The sequence below is a fragment of the Rhinopithecus roxellana genome, chromosome 14 (assembly GCF_007565055.1).
Source record: "Rhinopithecus roxellana isolate Shanxi Qingling chromosome 14, ASM756505v1, whole genome shotgun sequence".
NCBI classification, from domain to species: domain Eukaryota; kingdom Metazoa; phylum Chordata; class Mammalia; order Primates; family Cercopithecidae; genus Rhinopithecus; species Rhinopithecus roxellana.
Window position 1 is genome coordinate 78,730,858 of NC_044562.1, and position 21,065 is coordinate 78,751,922.

The 21,065-nt window shown below is 38.4% G+C and overlaps 2 protein-coding genes across 9 annotated transcripts in view; one reads left to right on the plus strand and one right to left on the minus strand.

Moving 5' to 3' along the window:
- FASTKD1 (FAST kinase domains 1) overlaps window positions 1-19,412 on the plus strand; it is a 71,268-nt gene extending 51,856 nt beyond the window's left edge. For 6 of the 7 annotated variants that reach the window (XM_030916371.1, XM_030916375.1, XM_030916369.1 and 3 more), the window contains one exon: window positions 19,218-19,412. The gene's annotated coding sequence lies outside the window, so the exon portion shown is untranslated. Of the gene's footprint in view, window positions 1-6,740; window positions 6,801-19,217 lie in introns of those variants that run through there. The other variant, XM_030916370.1, reaches the window with a different exon arrangement.
- Window positions 1,933-20,015, minus strand: KLHL41 (kelch like family member 41). 2 transcript variants are annotated; one of them, XM_010354426.2, is made up of 7 exons: window positions 18,669-20,015; window positions 14,796-14,953; window positions 14,566-14,673; window positions 10,800-10,985; window positions 7,420-7,566; window positions 2,482-2,598; window positions 1,937-2,176 (listed from the first exon to the last, which is right to left on the minus strand). In XM_010354426.2, exons 1-6 carry the CDS (start codon window positions 19,776-19,778, stop codon window positions 2,487-2,489), a joined length of 1,821 nt encoding a protein of 606 aa, XP_010352728.1. In that variant the 5' UTR covers window positions 19,779-20,015; the 3' UTR covers window positions 1,937-2,176; window positions 2,482-2,486. The 2 variants fall into 2 exon arrangements, with proteins under 2 accessions (XP_010352727.1, XP_010352728.1); XM_010354425.2 differs by having other exon boundaries at window positions 1,933-2,598.
- Between the last annotated feature and the right edge of the window lie 1,050 nt (window positions 20,016-21,065).

Here is a 21,065-nt window from a genome sequence, read left to right on the forward strand (position 1 = left end):
TTGAATAACCCTGGTATACTTTCACTAGTTGTTACACATGATCTAATTTTTTACCTGTCACATCTCCTACTCTCTCTAGGCCAGCAGTCCCCAACCTTTTTGGCCTCAGGGACCATTTTTGCAGAAGACAGTTTTTCCACGGACAGCAGTTGGGGGATGGTATGGTTTCAGGATGAAACTGTTCCACCTCAGATCATCAGGCATTAGTTAGATTCTCATAAGGAGCATGCAACTTAGTTCCCTTGCATGTACAGTTCACAATACGGTTCGTCCCTCTTTGAGAATCTAACATAGCTGCTGATCTGACAGGAGGTGGAGCTCAAGTGGTAATGCTCACTTGCCTGCCCACCGCTCGCCTCTTGCTGTGTGGCCCATTTGGGGACCCTTGCTCTAGGCTATCTGATTCAAATGGTTTTCTTTATATAGATACTCTTATATTTTTGATTGATGATTTTTCTATCTATATAACTTAGATTGTTATAAACAAAAGCATTTTTTCATTGAGATATAATTCCCATACTATAAAATTCACCCTTTAAAAGTGTATAATCCAGTGGTTTTTAGTATATTTGTGCAACTATCACCCATATCTGATTCCAGAACATCATCATCCTCAAACCCTGCAAGAAGCATTATTTTAAAACTTAATTTTACATCTATAGATTGGCATTCTCTCTCCAAAAGTAACCTCAATCCTGATTTTATAGTAAGTACTTCTTACAGTTTTAACACCCAGATGTACATTTCTGGACACCATAATCCTTGTGGCCCCCTCTTCTTCCACCCTTTTGAGTCTGTATAAGTGCCCCTTTCTCTTCCTAACAGTTTGTTTGTTGAAGAACCTGTAGGATTTTCCACTTTGGGAATTTCTTGATTCTGTATTCATGCTATAATTAAGAAAAGTATTTTTCAATATAGAAAAGTAATCAGGATTTGGCCCGGCACGGTGGCTCAAGCCTGTAATCCCAGCACTTTGGGAGGCCCAGACGGGTGGATCACGAGGTCAGGAGATTGAGACCATCCTGGCTAACATGGTGAAACCCCGTCTCTACTAAAAAATACAAAAAACTAGCTGGGCGAGGTGGCGGGCGCCTGTAGTCCCAGCTACTGGGGAGGCTGAGGCAGGAGAATGGCGTAAACCCGGGAGGCGGAGCTTGCAGTGAGCTGTGATCCAGCCACTGCACTCCAGCCCGGGTGACAGAGCGAGACTCCGTCTCAAAAAAAAAAAAAAAAAAAAAGAAAAGTAATCAGGATTCTACTTTAAATACTCAAAGTAAAACTTGTTTCTGTTAAATATATTTCCATATTTATGGTAGAGAAAAAAAAGGTGTATGGACACTTAGATCTGTTCTTTATGCAACTCTTTGACAAATAATCATGAACATTCCAAATTAGTCCCAAGTCAGGTTTTTCAGAAAATAATATGGGTAAGGATGGAAGTCAAATACATGTCTATGAAAGCTATGTGAGACTCATAAGTTGGTGTGTGGCTAAAAGTGATGATTAATTGATGGACTTGCATAGATTGAATGTGATGGTTATGAGCAGACTGAAGAGTCAACTTACTATATGCACTAAGAAGAAACAGTGAATGGAGAATATCACATCCCAGAAAATGAAATAATACAGTCACCTTCCTTGCTATCAGAAATTTAGCAAATAGGTAGTCCTTTCACAGAGTGTAGCCAAAATTTAAACCAGTGAATATACATCCTCCTCCACATCACCCACTGACCCCATGTTCTGCCCCAGCAGTTTAAAGAAACAATCAATCCATTGTCTAAGGGTGCTCCCTCACCCTCTTGCCACAGATGCTGTAGTTAATGGCTTGAAGACTGTGATTTACTGGTTTTAAATTAAAAATTTTAAAATTTGATTTGGAAACCACAAATAATATGCCAGTGTCGCAAAAAGCATGGAGAAAAAAGACCATTTGAATTTGACTATTTTTACTTACAAGAGACTTTTCCCCATCAAATAATTCCCCATCCATTTATTAAACTTCTGAAGTACCATTTCTGAAGTCGTCTTATGGCATGTAATTCTTAGTATAATGCACAGGATTCCTATCATTTTGAAGCACGAGGAAAGGTTTTTGATATTTTAAACATTTTTTGAATGTAGATGCACATATTCTCCACTTCCAATTGTAGTAGAAAATCAGTGTAAGGACACCCTAACAATGCAAATGAAATGATTAACAACTCAAATTTAGGAGCCTCCTTTACAATCCATTGAGTGCAACAGATTCACAAAATAATTTGTTCAACTGAATATTTAATTTCTTATTAGAAAATGGTTTTAATCTCTGATCATTACACTGAAGAGTCAATGACTGAGGTTTTGTTACCTACTGCTCATCTCTTAGACAATAACTTCCTGAATAATTTCTACATGAGTGTCTGTACAAGCTTTTAAAAAACAGAATAAATTAAAGCCCCATTCACCAAACAAACCACCTCCCAATCTATGTTTTGTCACCTTGTTCATAGTTTAGACAGTTTGAAGAGATTTAAACGTGTTGCTAGGCAACTAGCTCCTGAAGCATAGCGTATTTCCTTCAACATCCCAGCCCATTCTTTTTTATCATCTTCATACCTGATGGAGGAAAAAAAAGTAATCAATAAGCAGCTTTAGTTCCATAGGTTTCCCTGTGTTCAGTATACAAATGAGGACCTTTGCAAAAACCCTAGTGGCTTTTACTCAGAGGAAGGAAGATGCCCCTGCCTGGTAGAATAGCACTTGAATATCTCTGAAATACGCATTGTCTGGATGAGCATGTGCCTGAACTACTGCCACAGTATTTAATCTGGATGCCTAGGCAGTTCGGCCTTCTCTGGGAATCAAAGACTGCAGAGAAGAGGAATAAATAGCTAAGCAGTTAAACATTCACCTTTGAACTGATGAAGATGGCTGGTCCCTTTGAGTCAAAGTAAGCAGATTCTTGCTTAAGAGAAAGAACTGGGGAAGAGCAGGGACCATCTGTAGCCTTAATTATGCCTTCAATTGTTCCTATACACAGTGCCTAGCATGGCACCTGATACACAGCAGTCACTTTATGAAAATTTGTTCCCCTTCCCCTTTATTGTTCTGTTTGAGGAGTACTCTTAGATTTTGCACTTGACTTAGGTAAGAACTGGTCTTCAGCTCTGACTATTCAAGGTTATAAAGATACAGACAACTTGAATTCCCTTGTACCATGTGTGCCGAACATGTCTGCTCTGCCGGGTGCCTGGCATGTTTTGTGTGGGAAGCTTCTAAATGCTGCCTTCTCTCTGCAACCTTTCTCACCTTCCTTCAGCACAATTTGTTGCTTTCTCTTTGTTTCTCATATCATCCTTTATATGGTATTATAGCAATTATCACTCCATTTTCATTCCACTATTTAAGATGGACCAAGCTGAAAGTAAATATAACTGCCAGGAAGCAAACATTTTAAAACCTCATTTAACCTTAACTTCACTCATATTGTTTAAATGTGGTTACTTTCTTCAGATCATTTAAAACTATTTGTCTCTTAATTTGTTGCCCTGAATTTTACATAATTAAGGTTATTCCCTTTATTAGTAGCAAAATATTTTTTTGTATGCTTTCCTCTACATAAAAATCACTCAGTGCATGGTACAATTGTTGAGAATTAATTTGGAACATTGATGAAATTAAGTCAGTGCATATCTTATGTAGGTACAAGCTACTTTTAATAATTATTTTAAATCTCCTTCATTCGTTTTCCCCCCATATCAATGTCCTCAAGCCCCAAAGGCATCTGAGGACAAATAATATATTTATCCACCTTAATATCTTTCCACAAGTTGTCAAGACTTGGCACAAGACTTAACCCCAAATCAGCCAGGTGTGGTGGCTCACGCTTGTGATCCCAGCAGTTTGGAAGGCTGAGGGGGGCGGATCACCTCAGGTCAGGAGTTTGAGACCAGCTGGCCAATATGGCAAAACCCCATCTCTACTAAAAATATAAAAATTAGCTGGGCATGGTGGTGTGCGCCTGTAATCCCAGCTACTCAGGAGAACTGCTTGAACCCAGGAGGCGGAGGTTGCAGTGAGCCAAGACTGCCCCTTTGCACTCCAGCCTGGGCGACAGAGCAAGACTCTGTCATCAATGTTCCAAATTAATTCTCAACAATTGTACTATGCACTGAGTGATTTTTATGTAGAGGAAAGAATACAAAAAGTATTTTGCTACTAATAAAGGGAATAACCTTAATTATATAAAATTCAGGGCAACAAATGAAGAGCTAGTTTTAAATGATCTGAAGAAAGTGATCACATTTAAACAATATGAGTGAAGTTAAGGTTAAATGAGGTTTAAAAATGTTTGCTTCCTGGCAGTTGTATTTACTTTCAGCTTGTTCAATCCTAAACAGTGGAATGATTTCAAGAAAAAAATACAAGAATGGATTTTTTTTTTCTTTTTTTACATATCATAGTAAGAGGGTCTATGTTGAGAATGTGGTATACTGAGAGTTTTCACCTCTGCATGTGTGGTTAGAGAGGTTTGCTAGGAAATTGAGGGCAAATAGGCAGCCGCGTTTCTCTAGATCAGCGGCCTTCAACTTTAACACACATCTAAGTCACCTGGAGGGTTTGTAAAAACACAGATCGCTGGCCCTATCACCCCCAGAGTTTCTAATTTAACAGATTTGAGGTGAGACCTGAGAATCTGCTTTTCTGATAAGTACCCAGGTGATGCTGATGCTGTTTTGGGAACCACTGTAGTAGATCACTGGGTCTCAAACTTAATTGCACAATAGAACCCTCTGGAGATGTTAAAGCTACTGATGCCTAGGTCCTACTCCCAGAGATTGAGTTAATTGGTATGAAGGGTGGCCTGGGCATCAGGATTTTTTAAAGCTCCCCAAGTGATTCTAATATGCAGCGAAGTTTGAGAATCATGCTTCAGATCCTACCCCAAATTAGAAAATACCAGTCTTAAAATAGCCAAGCAGATAGTGATGAATGCTCTCCTCTTCTCTTTACCCAATCCAGTGGTTCCCAAACTTGTCTACACATATAGAAACATCCAGGGATCTTTTAAAATCTCCAAAGGCCAGGCTGCACTTCAGACCAATTAAATCAGTCAATATGAGTGGGACAGAGGTGTTGGTATTTTTTGAAGCACCCTGGTGATTCCACTGTGCAGGCAACTTTGGGAACCACTGCCCTAATCGCAAAATAAACCACAATCAGAGAGGATCCCTCTCTTAGGTTCCCCTGAACAATGTCAGGGCCACTTTTATAGCAGGAGATTCTGTACTTTCTTTTGTTGCCTATAACTGCCCTGCAGGGGCAGCATGGCTTTTGATAACCCTTAGGAACCAGGAGGACTTCAGGGAGGTTCCACTGATTGACAGCACAATTACTTAATATCAATGTTTCTCAACCCTGGCTGCTGATTAGAATAATCTGGGGCTGGGCTCAGTGGCTCACGCCTGTAATCCCAGCACTGTGGGAGGCTGAAGCGGGCAGATCACCTGAGGTCAGGAGTTAAAGACCAGCCTGGCCAATATGGCGAAACCCCATCTCTACTAAAAATACAAAAATTAGCCTGGTGTGGTGGTGCACACCTGTAGTCCCAGCTACTCCGGAGGCTGAGGTAGGAGAATCGCTTGAACCCGGGAGCCGGAGGTTGCAATGAGCCAAGATCGTACCACTGCACTACAGCCTGGGTGACAGAGTGAGACTCTGTTTCACCAATTAAAAAAAAAAAAAACCGTCTGGGAACGTTTTAGGAACTAGGGATGCTCAACTCTAACTCCAGAAATGTTGATATAATTGGTCTGTGTTAAGGCCCAGACACATTTTAAAAGCATCCCAGATGATTGTAACATATAGCTAGGGTTGAGAATCACTGCCCATTTATATACTTGGTACCTGGCCCTGTTTTCCAAAAAACCCTAACCTTCCCAGCCTTCATTAGTTCATCTTTTTTTCCTGCTGCTTCCAGCTTTTCCCCATCTCACTGTCTTGCTAATTCTAGCCTCTTTGCTCTGTGGAAATCTTTTTTTTCCTCTTCCTCTTTTTTGGGGGGAGGAGAGATAATAGTAAATTTCCTTGTATAGTCACTTTTTTTCTTGCCCTCTACACAGCTAGTTAATATTACAACATGGGGAAATGATGTCTAATGCACAAATCATTGTTTGGTTAAGGTACCAGCTTTTCAGCCTTTTTAGTTCAGCATCTGGGAATAAAGCATCTGCTGGTTGAGGTATAGAACAAATACCCACTTTTCACTCTCAGGCTTAGTGGTATGCCTTCACTGATTAAGTATAAATGGCACTCTTCCAGAGCTGTACTTACAAACTTAAATGTGCAAACAATTCACCTGGGAATCTTGCTAAAAAATACAGATTCTCATTCAGTAGGGTCTGGGATTCTTTCTTTTTTTCTTTTTCTTTTTCTTTTTTTTTTTTTGAGACAAGAGGCTCACTCTGTTGCTGAGGCTGGATTGCAGTCGTGCGATCTCAGCTCAAAATAAAATAAAAACATACTTTTTTTCCATAGCCTCACTAAAATCATTCAATTGAGTAACAATTTCAAGTGTCATACTTAGGAGAACTGCCTGGCACCTCCAGGCAGGTAAAATGGATTGCTATTTTGACTTTTTTCATTTTAAAAAAGCAATTGTTAGCTGAATCCTCAAACAATTGGAAGGCTGTTTAAATTAGATTGAAAACAGAACTAATGAAGTCGTGGAAAACTCAACAGCTTAAATGTTTCTTCAGGCCGGGCACCGTGGCTTACACCTGTAATCCTACCACTTTGGAAGACTGAGGCAGGTGGATCACCTGAGGTCAGGAGTTCGAGACCAGCCTGGCCAACATGGCAAAACTCCATCTCTACTAAAAGTATAAAAATTAGCTGAGCGTGGTGGCATATGCCTGTAATCCCAGCTACTCGGGAGGCTGAGGCAGGAGAATCGCTTGAACCTGGGAGGCGAGGTTGCATGGAGCTGAGATCCCGCCATTGTACTCCAGCCTGGGCGACAGAAACTCTGTCTCAAAAATAAATAAATAAATAAAGTAAAAAAATAATTTTTTTTTAGAGCTCTGTTTTGTTAGGAAATAAACTACTCTGGAGCAAAGAGGCTTTTGTTGTCCTGAATGCCTACAGCATTACACTCTTAGAGCTGGAATGAAGCTGAGAGTATCAAAGGTCTAACTCTCATTTTACTGTAAGAAACAAGCCCAGATAATTTCTTTCCCAGGCTCACAGCTAACTAGAAGTAGTTACTTGTTCAAGTAAGTGGCATGTACAAAAGTTCAATTAGGTTTGAAGTGTTTAGTCTACCACCGAGAAGTAGCTTGCATGTTGGGAAAATCTGGCTTATTATTTACTACAAAATAGTTTATCAGTCATCTGATTTAATATGTGATTCTGAAAATTGAAATGATGAGAACTTACTTCCATATGTCATTGACTTCAGTAGGTGCAAATTCTTTAGACTCCAGTTGAATCATAGCAAAACCACCAATTGCATACAGAGATCCAGCCAGGCTGACCAAACTGATGGAGCTTCTTTCTTGGGGAAATTCGGTCATTACATCCCATCTAGGTATCATTAAAAATATAGTCAATGTAAAACTTAAAGAAATGCCAGATGTACTTACTGAACAATTATAGGAAATCATAATTTAAAAATTCAAGTAATGGCCAGGCAAGCCAGGCACGGTGGCTCATGCCTGTAATCCCAGCACTTTGGGAGGCTGAGATGGGTAGATGACCTGAGGTCAGGAGTTTGAGACCAGCCTGACCAACATGGTGAAACCCCATCTCTACCAAAAATACAAAAAATTAGCCAGGCATGGTGACACGCACTTGTAATCTCAGCTATTTGGGAGGCTGAGGCAGTAGAATCACTTGAATCTGGGAGGCAGAGGTTGCAGTGAGCTGAGATTGCGCCACTGCACTCCGGCCTGGGCAACAGAGCGAGGGTCCATCTAAATAAAATAAATAAATAAATAAATATTCAACTAGTGCCGGGTGCAGTGGCTCATGCCTGTAATCCCAGCACTTTGGAAGACTGAGGCAGGAGGACTGCTTGAGCCCAAGGAATATGAGATCAGCCTGGGCAACAAAATGAGACTGTCTTTACAAAAAAAAAAAAGAGCCAGGACTGGTGGTATGTTCCTATAGTCCCAGCTACTTGGGAGGATCTCTTAAGCCCTTGAGGTCAAGGCTGTGGTGAGCTACGATCTCACTGCTGCATTCCAGCCTGGGTGATAGAGCAAAACCCTGTCTTTGGCGGCGGGAGGGGGGCGGGAGGGGATTCAAGGTGCATAGGCATCTAAAAGTAAACAACTAAGTTTGCTACTAGAAAATATTTGAAAGATGTAACTTCATTAAATATAAAGTCTTCAATATGGCAACCCTAAGGCTGGGCACGGTGGCTCATGCCTGTTATCCTAACACTTTGGGAGGCCGAGGTGGGTGGATTACCTGAGGTCAGGAGTTTGAGACCAGCCTGATCAACATGGTGAAACCCCATCTTTACTAAAAATATAAAAAATTAGCTGAGCGTGGTGGCACACACCTGTAATCCTAGCTACTCAGGAGGCTGAGGCAGGAGAATCATTTGAATCTGGGAGGTGGATGTTGCAGTGAGCCAAGATAGTGCCATTGCACTCCAGCCCAGGCAACAAGAACAAAATTCTGTCTCAAAAAAAAAAAAAAAAAAAGTCAACCCTAGAATACTTCAGTTAGCAGTGGTTACCAAACTCTGTGTGTCACAGTCGGGGGTTGTGGCACTTCTAGGGCTCCTAAACCTCTAACCTGCTACTGTGTTGGATTTCATCTGAATACTCCAAATCCTTTGCAATAAAGGCACATAAGGATAGCATTGGAACCAGGGATACAAATTTTCTTTTTAATGATTTATACTTTCATTATTTTTATAAAGGATTTAAGGGAACTTTTTAATGTTGACAGCTATCTGAAATACGATAACTAAAGATAAAATCAATCTAATTAGTTGGAAGTATCAAGAATCTAGAATGATTTAGTCATTTTGGTAGGTATTCTGTTACTCTGGCATTAAAGTAGACTTCATAGTTTTTCTTTTCTTTTTCTTTTTCTTTTTTTTGAGACAGAGTCTTACTCTGTCACCCAGGCTGGAGTGCAATGGCGTGGTCTCACTGCAACCTCCACCTCCTGGGTTCAAGTGATTTTCCTGCCTCAGTCTCCCGAGTAGCTGGGACTACAGACACATGCCACCACATCCGGCTAATTTTTGTATTTTTAGAAGAGACAGGGTTTCACTATGTTGGCCAGGCTGGTCTCGAACTCTTGACCTCATGATCTGCCCGCCTCAGCCTCCCAAACTGCTGGGATTACAGGCGTGAGCCACCATGCCCGGCCCCATAGTTTTTCATTACATATCTGTTTTTCCAATTATAAAAATAATATATGTACATTATAGAAAATCTGTACTCCAGCCTGTGTGACTCAGAGAGACTCTGTCTCAAAAAAAAAAAAAAAAAAGTTTGAGAAAATCTGGAAAGTAGAGAAAGGTATACAAGAAAGCAACTATCTCCATAATCACAAGCAACAATTTGGAACACTTTGGTGTAATTTTGTCATCTTTTTAAAAAGTATGTACATATAAGCTTCCACACATATAGATGAAACTAAGAAGATATTTACAATTTTGTGTGTTGTTTCTTAACTTACATCATGAGTGTTTACCCATATTACAGTCTTCAAAAACATTATTTTTAATGATAATTTAAATCACATTCCACAAAAGTTCCTTGTAATTTTCAGATACTAAAGTCTGTTTTGTAGTCAGGCATACATGTTTCTAAAAAGACTAATAATAGTTACCTTTTTTTCTTCATTGCTAAACTAGGAATATAAAAGGTATGTACTCCTCCAGATGTGTGAGCTCAAAAATGTTTAAAAGACCAATTTTATATGAAGAATAGCTGTCAAATATCTTTTCACATTGTCAATAAAAGCTTAAAAATGAAAATTTTAATAAAATTATAAACAGCATAAAGGAATGAAAACTTCTGAAGCATTCATACTTTACAGATATCAGTCATTAACAAGTGAAGATCTTTTCATATTTAAAGAAACTACATTTAAAATCAAATAATTCCACAGAGACATATATATCCATCTACACCTAGACAATTACTCAGGGCCAGGTGTGCTGGCTCACACTTAGAATCCTAGCACTTTGGGAGGCCAAGGTGGGAGGATCATTTGAGGCCGGGAGTTCAAGACCAGCCTGGACAACATAGTGAGACCCTGTCTGTAAAAAAAAAAAAAAAAAAATAACGAAAAACAAAAAAAACCCCACAAAAATTAGTTGGGCATAGTGGTGTGCACCTGTAGTCCTAGCTACTCGGGAGCCTGAGGCAAGAAGATCACCTGAGCCCAGGAGTTTGAGGCAGCAGTGAACTATGATTGTACCACTGCATTCCAGTCCGGGCAACAGAGCCAGACTTTGTCTCTTAAAAATAAAAAAATTAAAATTATTCACAAGTATTACCTTTGCATTTCTAAATTTACAAATTTAATAACAAGGACAAATAGAGCATGACAACACTAACTTGAGAGTCATATGTTCCAAATTACAAACATGTAATGCATCAGAATGTTAGAGGAGATTTATATCCAGTAACAACAAAAGAAATCCAGATGAAAATACTTGCTCTGTAATCTGTGGTTCTGTACCCTCCCCTCCCCACATCCTAATTAGAAAGATTACTTTCTATCCAAAGTTAACAATTAAAATGTAGAGTTGTTCATATGCTATATACTAAGATGTGGCAACTCACTTATTGGTTGTAAGGTCAAAAGCTTCAACTGAAGCTGAAAGACCATCTTCAGTGACACCTCCTGCAATCACAATTTTGCCTTTATGGACTGCTACTCCAAACATGGAACGAGGAGTTTTCATTGGAGCCAGATCTTTCCAATCTCCTTTTTTGGGGTTGAAGATAAACACTCTGTTTGTACATTTTCTGTAAACAGAAAAACAAATGTTCCTTTTAGAACCTTCTTTTTTCGAAAGCACCTTCACTAATAATTTGGCTTTGCTTGTCATAAGAAATATGTAGTAAGGCAGAAGATCAGAAAAACTCCACAAAGAATTCTTAATTTGAACATATGCCACTAAGCAAAGGACAAGCCCAAATGTGGGGACCAAAACTATAACTTAATTATACTATTGGAAGATAGGGTACCTTTACTTCTGGATAGCGGCTTAGAAGCCCAGGCACAGCTGATTTTAATCGTTATATACTAAATTCAATTGAAGTTTTTTTACTCTATTTTAGTAAAAAATAAAATCATAAACCTTTTATTGCACCTCAATAACAAATGGTAGGTTTATTTATTATCTGAATATCCTAGGAATGAATAAGTTAACTTAAAAAAATAATTAGGTGCAAATATACCTACTTTAAATTTTATATGATATATCATTTTATATTAGCACTAACATAGCAGTGCATTTTAAGAAATCTGGGACTATGAATTAGACAACAAATCATTTGAGCTGATGAATCATGAGAACAGTTTTACATGCTAAATGCTACCAGAAAGACCTGGACTCATCTGAATTATTATTCACTGTACCACCCAGGCTGCAGTGTAGTGGTGCGATCTTGGTTCACTGCAACCTCTGCATCCAGGGCTCAAGTGATCCTTCCATCTCAGCTTCCCAGGTAGCTGGGACCACAGGCGTGCACCATTGCGCCTAGCTGATTTTTTGTATGCTTGGTAGTAGACACAGGGTTTCACCATGTTGGTCAGGCTCGTCTCGAACTCCTGAGCTCACGTGATCCTCCAGCTTTGGCCTCCCAAAGTGCTGGGATTACAGGAGTGAGCCACTGTGCCCCGTCCTTAGTATGATTCTTATGGTTTCTTGAAGTTATCTATAATTTGATGGGAGTTCAGAATTTCAAATAATAATTGATTAACCGGATACATGTGGTGATGAAAAACACCTCAACTTTTTTGTGAGGACAATTTTTTTCTTAATTGTGTAAAAGATCGGTTATCTGGAGTAGAAGCATTTCCTCTAATATTTGACTATTTGTATCATTTGAACACTTCTTGATAAGAACGTTATCCAAAATCATGTTCTTCAAATTCATTAGTGGGAACTGGTGAAATTCAGCATTTACTTTTATTTGTTTATTTATTTTTGGAGATGGATTTTGCTCTTGTTGCCCAGACTGGAGTGCAGTGGCATGATCTCGGCTCACTGCAAACTCTGTCTCCCGGGTTCAAGTGATTCTCCTGCCTCAGCCTCCTGAGTAGCTGGGATTACAGGTGAACGCCACCACGCCTGGTTAATTTTGTATTTTTAGTAGAGATGGGGTTTCTCCACGTTGGTCAGGCTGGTCTCAAACTCCCGACCTCAGGTGATCCGCCTGCCTCGGCCTCCCAAAGTGCTGGGATTATAGGGATGAGCCACTGCACCCGGCCCAGCTCTTACTTTTAGGTAATGACTCATTTCAAAGTTCTTGACTTTGACATTTGTCAAGCAGTGTTGTGTTGGTTAATCATATCCTCAAGATTAATATATTCCTACTGACAAGAACTGTATGCTTCTTACTGACATATCAATTTCCTAGTTACTAATGCTACTTGAAGGAAAAAATTTAAATCATTTGGAAGGGTTCCTGTGTTTCCAAACTCAGAATGCTCTTTAGTAGTGATTTTCCATTCAATTTACTCAGGAAAAATGCCCAAAATAAGATCTGACACCAGGTGAGAATATAATATACCTTCCTTTGCATTTGATAGGAATAGCTGGGATTAGGGAGGATATAAAAATTTTAGAATATGTTATCTTTGAATACAGGTAGATGTCTAAAAACCATTGCTTTTTAAAATTGCCTTTTCCGTGCTACATTTACCATTTTAATTGACTAATACCCATTAATCATTAACTCCAGAACAGAGTTCTTGACATCTAACACATTTCCATATTTTACTCTCCTTTCCTGCTTTGCCCTTACAATTCTTAATTTTGGCTCCCTTTTCAAGGTTGGACATCTCTATTGATTCAATGGCCTGAGCAAATGATGACAAGCCAAATCAGGCAGATTTTTCAGGGGCAGAATATTAGTTCTCACCATCTAAACTGAAAATGCTTATTTTACTAGACAGGCTATACTGGTTTGACTGTCTCTGAAGCATTCGGAGCTCACTTCTCCACTCTCTGGGTTATAAGATCTCTTTCCCAATTACCAGTTCCTTGAGAATTGACTAGAACTCAAGTAAGGTTTATATATGAAACTTCATCCTGGTTTTCTCACAAGATACTGGGTGCTACTGGGAGCTCAGTTTTGAACAGTTGGAAGCCATTTTGAATATTACCTCTGTCAGGGAGTAAATATGTGGAAGAACATTGTTGAAGAAATAACTGCCTTAAATTTTTGTTTTTATTTTGTCTTTTTTACTTCCATCTTTTCAATCACTACGCTTTTCTTTCAAACTGACCTATCTCAAGTCCCTCTTATGAATGTAAAGTACAAATCCATGATTTTTTTTTTTTTTTTTTTTTTTTTTTTTTTTTTGAGATGGAGTCTCGCACTGTCGCCCAGGCTGGAGTGCAGTGGCCAGATCTCAGCTCACTGCAAGTTCCGCCTCCCGGGTTCACGCCATTCTCCTGCCTCAGCCTCCCGAGTAGCTGGGACTACAGGCGCCGCCACCTCGCCCGGCTAGTTTTTTGTATTTTTAGTAGAGACGGGGTTTCACCGTGTTAGCCAGGATGGTCTCGATCTCCTGACCTCGTGATCCGCCCGTCTCGGCCTCCCAAATGCTGGGATTACAGGCTTGAGCCATCGCGCCCGGCCCCATGATATTTTTTATGCACAATTGTCTTAGAAGATATATTTTAAATACTACATTAAAGAGTACATTTACATTTTTATCTACTTACGACTAAATGAATAAGAAAGCCCATTGGTTTTAATGTAGTAAAATACAATAACAAATCAGTGAAATACAGGACTTGATTATGCTCCTAGATGCTGCCTGGACTGTAAGGATGCTTATGATTGGGGTATTAGGCTCATTCCTAGCAGTACGCTGAGTATCTACATGTTTACTTCAGTGACTTGAAATTTTAAGATTTTCCCTCCACAATATGATAGGTGAGAACCATGTCCCATTTCAGTGGGCAGATCCAAATGAAAAGAGGAAGAGGGCTGGGTGCTGTAGCTCATACCTGTAATCCCAACACTTCGGGAGGCTGAGGCAGGCAGATCACCTGAGGTCAGGAGTTCAAGACCAGTCTGACCAACATGGAGAAACCCCATCTCTACGAAAAATACAAAATTAGCCGGGCATGATGGAGCATGCCTGTAATTCCAGCTACTCGGGAGGCTGAGACAGGAGAATCGCTTGAACCCAGGAGGTGGAGATTGCAGTGAGCCGAGATTGTACCATTGCACACCAGCCTGGGCAACAAGAGCGAAACTCCATCTCAAAAAAAAAAAAAAAAAAAAAAAAGGAAAAGAAAAGAGGAAGAAACCCTTCTAATAAAAAGTCATTTGGACATAAATCATGAGAGTTCAGGGTACTTACTTGTCATCTGTCTTTCCTCCTAGACAATATATCATCCCTTTATGTGAAATCACATTATGGCCATAGACTTTGATAGGAAGTTTTTTTACTTCATTCCATTTTGCAGACCTAAAATTAAATGAGACAGAATTTATACACTTCCAGTAAATTCCAGGTTCTGAAAATATGAATATGTTATAGGCACGCATACACTTGAATGCTTAGGGAACAGGAATATCATGCCAACTTACACAGGATCATAGCATAATACTGAATCCAGTGAAGCCTCTGTTTGAAGGTCTTTGCCTGCAACTACATAGATTTTATCATCTACCTCTCCCAGACCGAAGAGACACCTGGCTGAAGGCAGAGGTGGAAGTCCAACCCATTCAGATGCTATGCTGTCAAGCTGAAAAAAATATATATGAGGGATTGTGGAGCTTGTTAGAAAAAAGTTACAAGTACAGCAAAAAAAAGTTATACTTTATATGTTGTTTAGAAATCATCGAGATAGTCAAATATCTCACAAGTAAATAAAACTACAACCCCAAAGTATCATATTGTAGCTCACAATTACCAAGAAGAATGATTAAATCTACCTGGCCTACCAGATAAAGATATCAAAATCTTCAAGGCTTCAAGAAAAGAAAAAATAAAATACAATAGAATCACCAGAGGTTAATTAGAACCGTGAGGTTTCTTGTCACATTTTCTCCCATATTGCCTTGTCCTGCTTTGAAATACAAGATCCTAATACTTTTAGGACACTGGGGGAAGAAATGTTGTCAGAGCAGGGAGGGTCACAGAATGTGAATGACCCCTGCATGCTATATTTAACATGCTCCCCATGCCGGCAGCTGGGACAGCTGGACCTGTCGCTCAGTCCACAGACAACTGGGATGTTAGGCAATATCTTTTTTTCTTTCTTTAAAAACATTTTAGGTTCTCTGTGTTTTGCTTTATTATTTCTGATACAGGCAGGTGTTAAAGTGAATTTCCGAGTATGTTGTTGGGAGTCACTCGAAATACTCTTCTCTATTTTTTTTTTTTTTGATTTATATTAATAAGTAACTGCTCATTTTTGCTCACCACCACTTCTGCAAGCTTAAGATTTTCCCAAGGAAGAGAATCTCTTTGTACCCATCCTCTGGGGTAGGTGATTCTGGCATAGTGGCATCTGTTTCAACACTTACTTTTGGTAATTTAAAGATTTTACACTTTGCATTTTAGCACACTAAGGCACAAGAAAACTGTTTTCTGCAAGAGTACAGTTGCAGATTTGTTGTTCTCTCTGGTGCCACTTCTAGATTGCAAAAATAAAATGAATAAAACCCAGTTTCATTGGATACTAAGAATAGATGTGCATACAAATGGCCGTGGTATAGACAGGGGTGTCTGTGGAAGCCTATCTATATGTGGTCTAGTAACCTCAGTTAAACAAAGCACTAGTTAAGACTAGATGACATGAGAGGTTTAATCTCCACATGTGCATTGTTAGCTTTGCATTCACTAATTTCAACAGCTAGATTTTGATCCTTTATGTTTTCACTTTTGAAAGAAATTCTTTGATCATGAATGTGGTATGTAATATAGTAGAAATAGTAATGAACATTTATGGGGTTTTGACTGTGGTCATAGGCTTTGAACTAAATGCTTTACACAGGTAACCTCATTTAGTTCTCTAGGATAGGCATTTCTATCATCTCTGTTTTACAGATGAGGAAACTGAGGCACAGGAAGATTAAATAATTTTCCCAAATACACAGAGCTTTTAGGTGATATTCAAATCCAAGCCATCTACATCCATAGTTGGTTTTAAAAAATGGAACAGCAGCCATCATAATCCTATATCTGTGGGCTTAACTCTCACACTGTACAGTACTGTCTACCTTCCGATATTACCTGTTAGAGGGCACTTTCTCTAGCAGATGGAACAGTGGACTACCTGCCAGTCTCTTTTATAGGGGAGCTATCAAGCTATTTAACTTCTCTGAGTTCAACTTTCCTCATTGTTAAAATTAGGGTTTGGACCTAGATTACTTTAAGACCTGTTCAAAAATTTGATGAATTTATTAATTCATCAAAATAATGAATGGGGGAAAAAAACCCTCTCTTACCAAGGTAAAAAATTCTCATAATCTATTTACAGCATACAATCAAAGGTCAAATTACTTCTAAATTAATGCGTTTTAAATAGATGTGACCAAGCAGTAAAATATAAAACCTGAAATTCTCATATAAATATTGTATGATGAATCACAACCCTCTTTTATGGCGAAGTGTTTTTATCCTGGCATACCGTTCTGCTAGTGCCTTTTAAAAGCAGCAAGGCATTTGCAGTGAGAGGGAGTTGACCTTCCAACTTTGTGTAACTGTTATTGTGGTTATAAAGAACATTAAGTAGGTTTCTTGAACCAAAAATAAGAAGCTCTGTCAGCAAAAGTAAGGGTTTGATTAGGCTGGAAGAGAAGGATAAAGATTAAACTGAACACTTGAAAGTAAAAAGGACTGTGTTATAGATATATTTGATAAATTAAATATGAAATGAAATGTAAAACTCTAGTAATTTTGGAGAGTCATTCTATGGAAACAACTATTCTGTGGATCTGTCATTTGTAGGTATCTACCTATATGTCTGTCATCTATCTATCTGTGTTTTGATAACATTCTTACTTCCTGGATGTATTTATAGCCTTTTTCATTGACTTTGCCCTTTTTGAAGTTTATTTGACTTTAAAATTAGGGCTTAGGAAATTTTCTGGCCCACATTCAAATACTCACAACATTCTTCACTGGAACTTGGAAAATTAAGAAACATGATTAATATGTATTATTACAAGTACATTTTTCAAGATTAGAAAAAGTTGATTAAAGGTATAATAGTATTTTGTGAATGCAAAGTATGTCACACACTTTTTGAGAGCATACTGGACTGTGGTATGACATTGTATACTTGCTTATCTTTGGCCTTTCCAACTAAAGTGCCCGTAAGCCCCACGCCATGATTAGCTATGACCTAAACAAACTCTTTTGAGCCAGTTGTAAGCTACAAAGTTTCAGTATTGGCATTATTGAAGACAAAGGCTAAGCCAACTCCTTCATAAACTGATAAAATATAACACAATGATAATATAAGACAAACTCCTTTCAAACAAGTAAGGGTCTATTGGTTTAGGAGAATTAATTTTCTTGGAAAATTCTGTGGTTTCACAAAACAGATTGTTAGATTGTTAAGTTCTAATAATGTCTAAGTATATCTCTGATCCAAATAAATGTGATGTAATAAAAATTTCTAACTATAATTAATTCAAATTAGTGACTTTTGTGTAGACAGTTTTTCCTAGAAGATAATCCAAAGTGTGTAGAACATGTACACACGTTTTTTCATTTTCAACAAAATTGTATTTTAGGCAGTAACTGTAAATAAGAGATGAAGTGCTGCCTCCAAGAACTTCAAATGAGTTCAGGGTAACTTGGAAGAAGGTAGAAAATCTGACCAATTTAGAGCTGCCAGCAGATGAAAAAGAAAAAAATTAAAAAAGAAAATCTGACCGGTTATTACTTCTTTATGTGTAAGAACTTTGATTTAGGGCAACTATTTGGGGAAAGACATTAACCTATTTTTAATAGGCAAGAGTATACAAGATTAAATTTAGTTTTTACAGCAGGGGACAGTGGCTCACACCGGTAATCCCAGCACTTTGGGAAGCCAAATTGGGAGGATTGCTTGAGCCCAGGAGTTCAAGACCAGCCAGGGCAACATAGTGAAAGCCCGTCTCTGCTAAGAAAAAATAAATTCAGTTTTTACTAAAATACTGGGCTTTGATGGATTACAGTCACCATCATCTATAAACAGGGCATTTTTGGAAAAATAGTATAAAGAGTATCTTAAGTCATTAAACATGAATTAGAACCTCATTATTCATCAAACTTTTTATTACACATTAACAAAACAGTCAAATATTTTTCTGTCAACACTCTATACAGCAAAAGTGCAAGGGACTAGAATAGGACATCAATTAGAGTAAAATGCAAGCAGCCTGAGTAATTCACAAATTGGCTAACTGGATGGTGAGTAACAGCCTTCCCTTGAAGCAACTACGTATATAAAAAGTCCTTCTTACCTGGAAGAAGTATGACTGTAGAGGTTGATCCTTGTTTTCTTCATCCACGTATAGTCCTCCTACCACATATATCTGATTTTGCTGGGTAACAATGCTGGAATGATTTCTGGGAATCTGCTCAGCCAGTGCAGTAAGGTAGCATTCATTTTCTGTGGGGTCATAAGCCACTGCTGCTGTGTCGTTAACCAAGAGGATGAGGTCTTTTACAAACATTCCATGCCTGGGAATGTCATTCAGGTAACCAGGAAGTAAATCTTCATCACCAACGTCACCATTCACCTCACCAGCCCCAGTCTTCTGCACATTTTTGCTAGGTTCTGGGAGTTTGCCTGCGAAAGCATCTTTTAGAACTTTGATTTTTTTCTGGAGGTCTGGGTTGCTTTTAATTATATCATCTTTCTCAACATGATCCTTAAAATATTTTTCTGTCATAAGGCGAAAACGGATACAATCAAACACTTCGCTAAGGTTTTTAACCCTGTTTTCCTTGTCTGTTCGCACCCATTTCATCACTGCCTCAAATACTGCTTCTTCTTTTTCCACATTTAGGCTGTCATTTGAAATGACTGAGATCAGTTCCTGTGGAGACAGTTGCATGAAGTCCTCTTCCTTACAAATCTGTACAAAGCGATCAGACACAAATTCACGGGCAGAAATGGCGAGTCTTGGGCAGTCAAGGAGAAGTCCTAATCTTAGGATGGCTAGACAGTTACCAGGAGCAAGTCTTTTCTGAAGATAAGAAACGCAGACAGTGAACACGGAGGGGATCTGAAAGCGGCTGGCCAATGCAAAAATATCTTGCACATTTCCATCATTGAGATCAATACTGGCAGAGTACAGGTATTTGATGATTAAATCAAGTATAGCAGGATCCACATTATCTAGCACTACCTCCTTTTTTTTCGCCTCATCAATTTCAGATAAAAAGTACTCACGGAAGTAAGGACTACAAGCTGACAAAATCAATCTGTGGCAAGGAAGACTTTTGTCACCTGCTTTTAGGGTGCAATCGATGAATTTTTTCTCATCCAGGAGATCTTTTAGACCATCCTGAAGAAGGGTGGATTGGTAAAGTCTCAGTTCCTCTGCAAGTTCCCGCTGGGAATCCATTCTGTGAGTAACCTGGGTAAGGAAGGGGACACTGAAGGCCTTAGCTCCTTGCAGCACACAGGTCTAGCTGTAAAAAGGCAGATCAGTGTGCTTTGCCCAGCTTCAAGCCTTTGCAATTTAATCCCACCAGCTAAATATAGATACCAACTCTAACAACGGGAATTTAGGAGAGCTGGCTTGGAAAGAAGAGTTGTTCTTGCAGCTGTTATAGATTGAAAGTAACAACTGGAACATTTAGTCACTGAAGAAACAGCTAAGAAACAAGATATTTAAGTGAAGTTGAAAGCTTAAAAATAACGCATTATAAGATATACTAATAAAGGCTACTACAAGAAAATGTTTATTGAATTAACAGAAAAATGAATCATAAAAATGAGTCACTCCTCTAAATATGTTCTAGTGTCAAGCTACTTGACTGTCTGAATTAATGATGCAAAGGTCAAGAATATGAGATGTGTTCATCTGAATACTCATAAGCAAGATCCCATTTCCAATAATTGTTACATACAAATTTTTACTTTCTACTCAAAACAGTGGGATATAGATATTTATTTTAGAAGTAGTAAACTTAAAGATGTTACTTATGTACTAGTTTTACAAAACCTTTAATGTTGCCATGATAATTGAAATAAGAAATACAGAGGAATTGCTAATTTTCTAAAACATTCCAAATTATCTTTATTCTTACATGGAAAAACTGTAATTAATACTGAATTAAATTATAAAATTATTTATTCATATCCTGCCTTGTTGTACAAAGGATCTAATGTGGCAAATTATAACACGGTAAAATAAAAGCAAAAGGTTAAAAGGAATCACAGGGCCAGAAAAAATCATTAAAAGTCAATGGAAGGGAACGAAAAAGCCCACACACATGCAAATCAGATCACAAAAGATAATCTGTAATTTTTAAAGTGTCAAAAATTATCATTCATTAAAGGTTAAAAAATAGAACAGATATAACCCCATGAGAACAATGTTGTCACTAGAACACAGCAAAATCAAGATGAAGTCCCATAACAGTCATAGAGAACAGCCCCCCCACCTTTTTTTAAAAAGAGTATATAACCGGGGACATAATGAAAGTTGTTGATTATAATAGGATACCATATTAATTATGGATGTAGAAGTCATGATTTGAAAGAAAATTGGTCCTTTGTTTATATATAGATGGTATCATATGCTTCATTAAATACTTTTATTTATTTATTTTTGAGATGGAGTCTCGCTCTGTCACCCAGGCTGGAGTACAATGGCATGGTCTTGGTTCATTGCAACCTCTGTCTC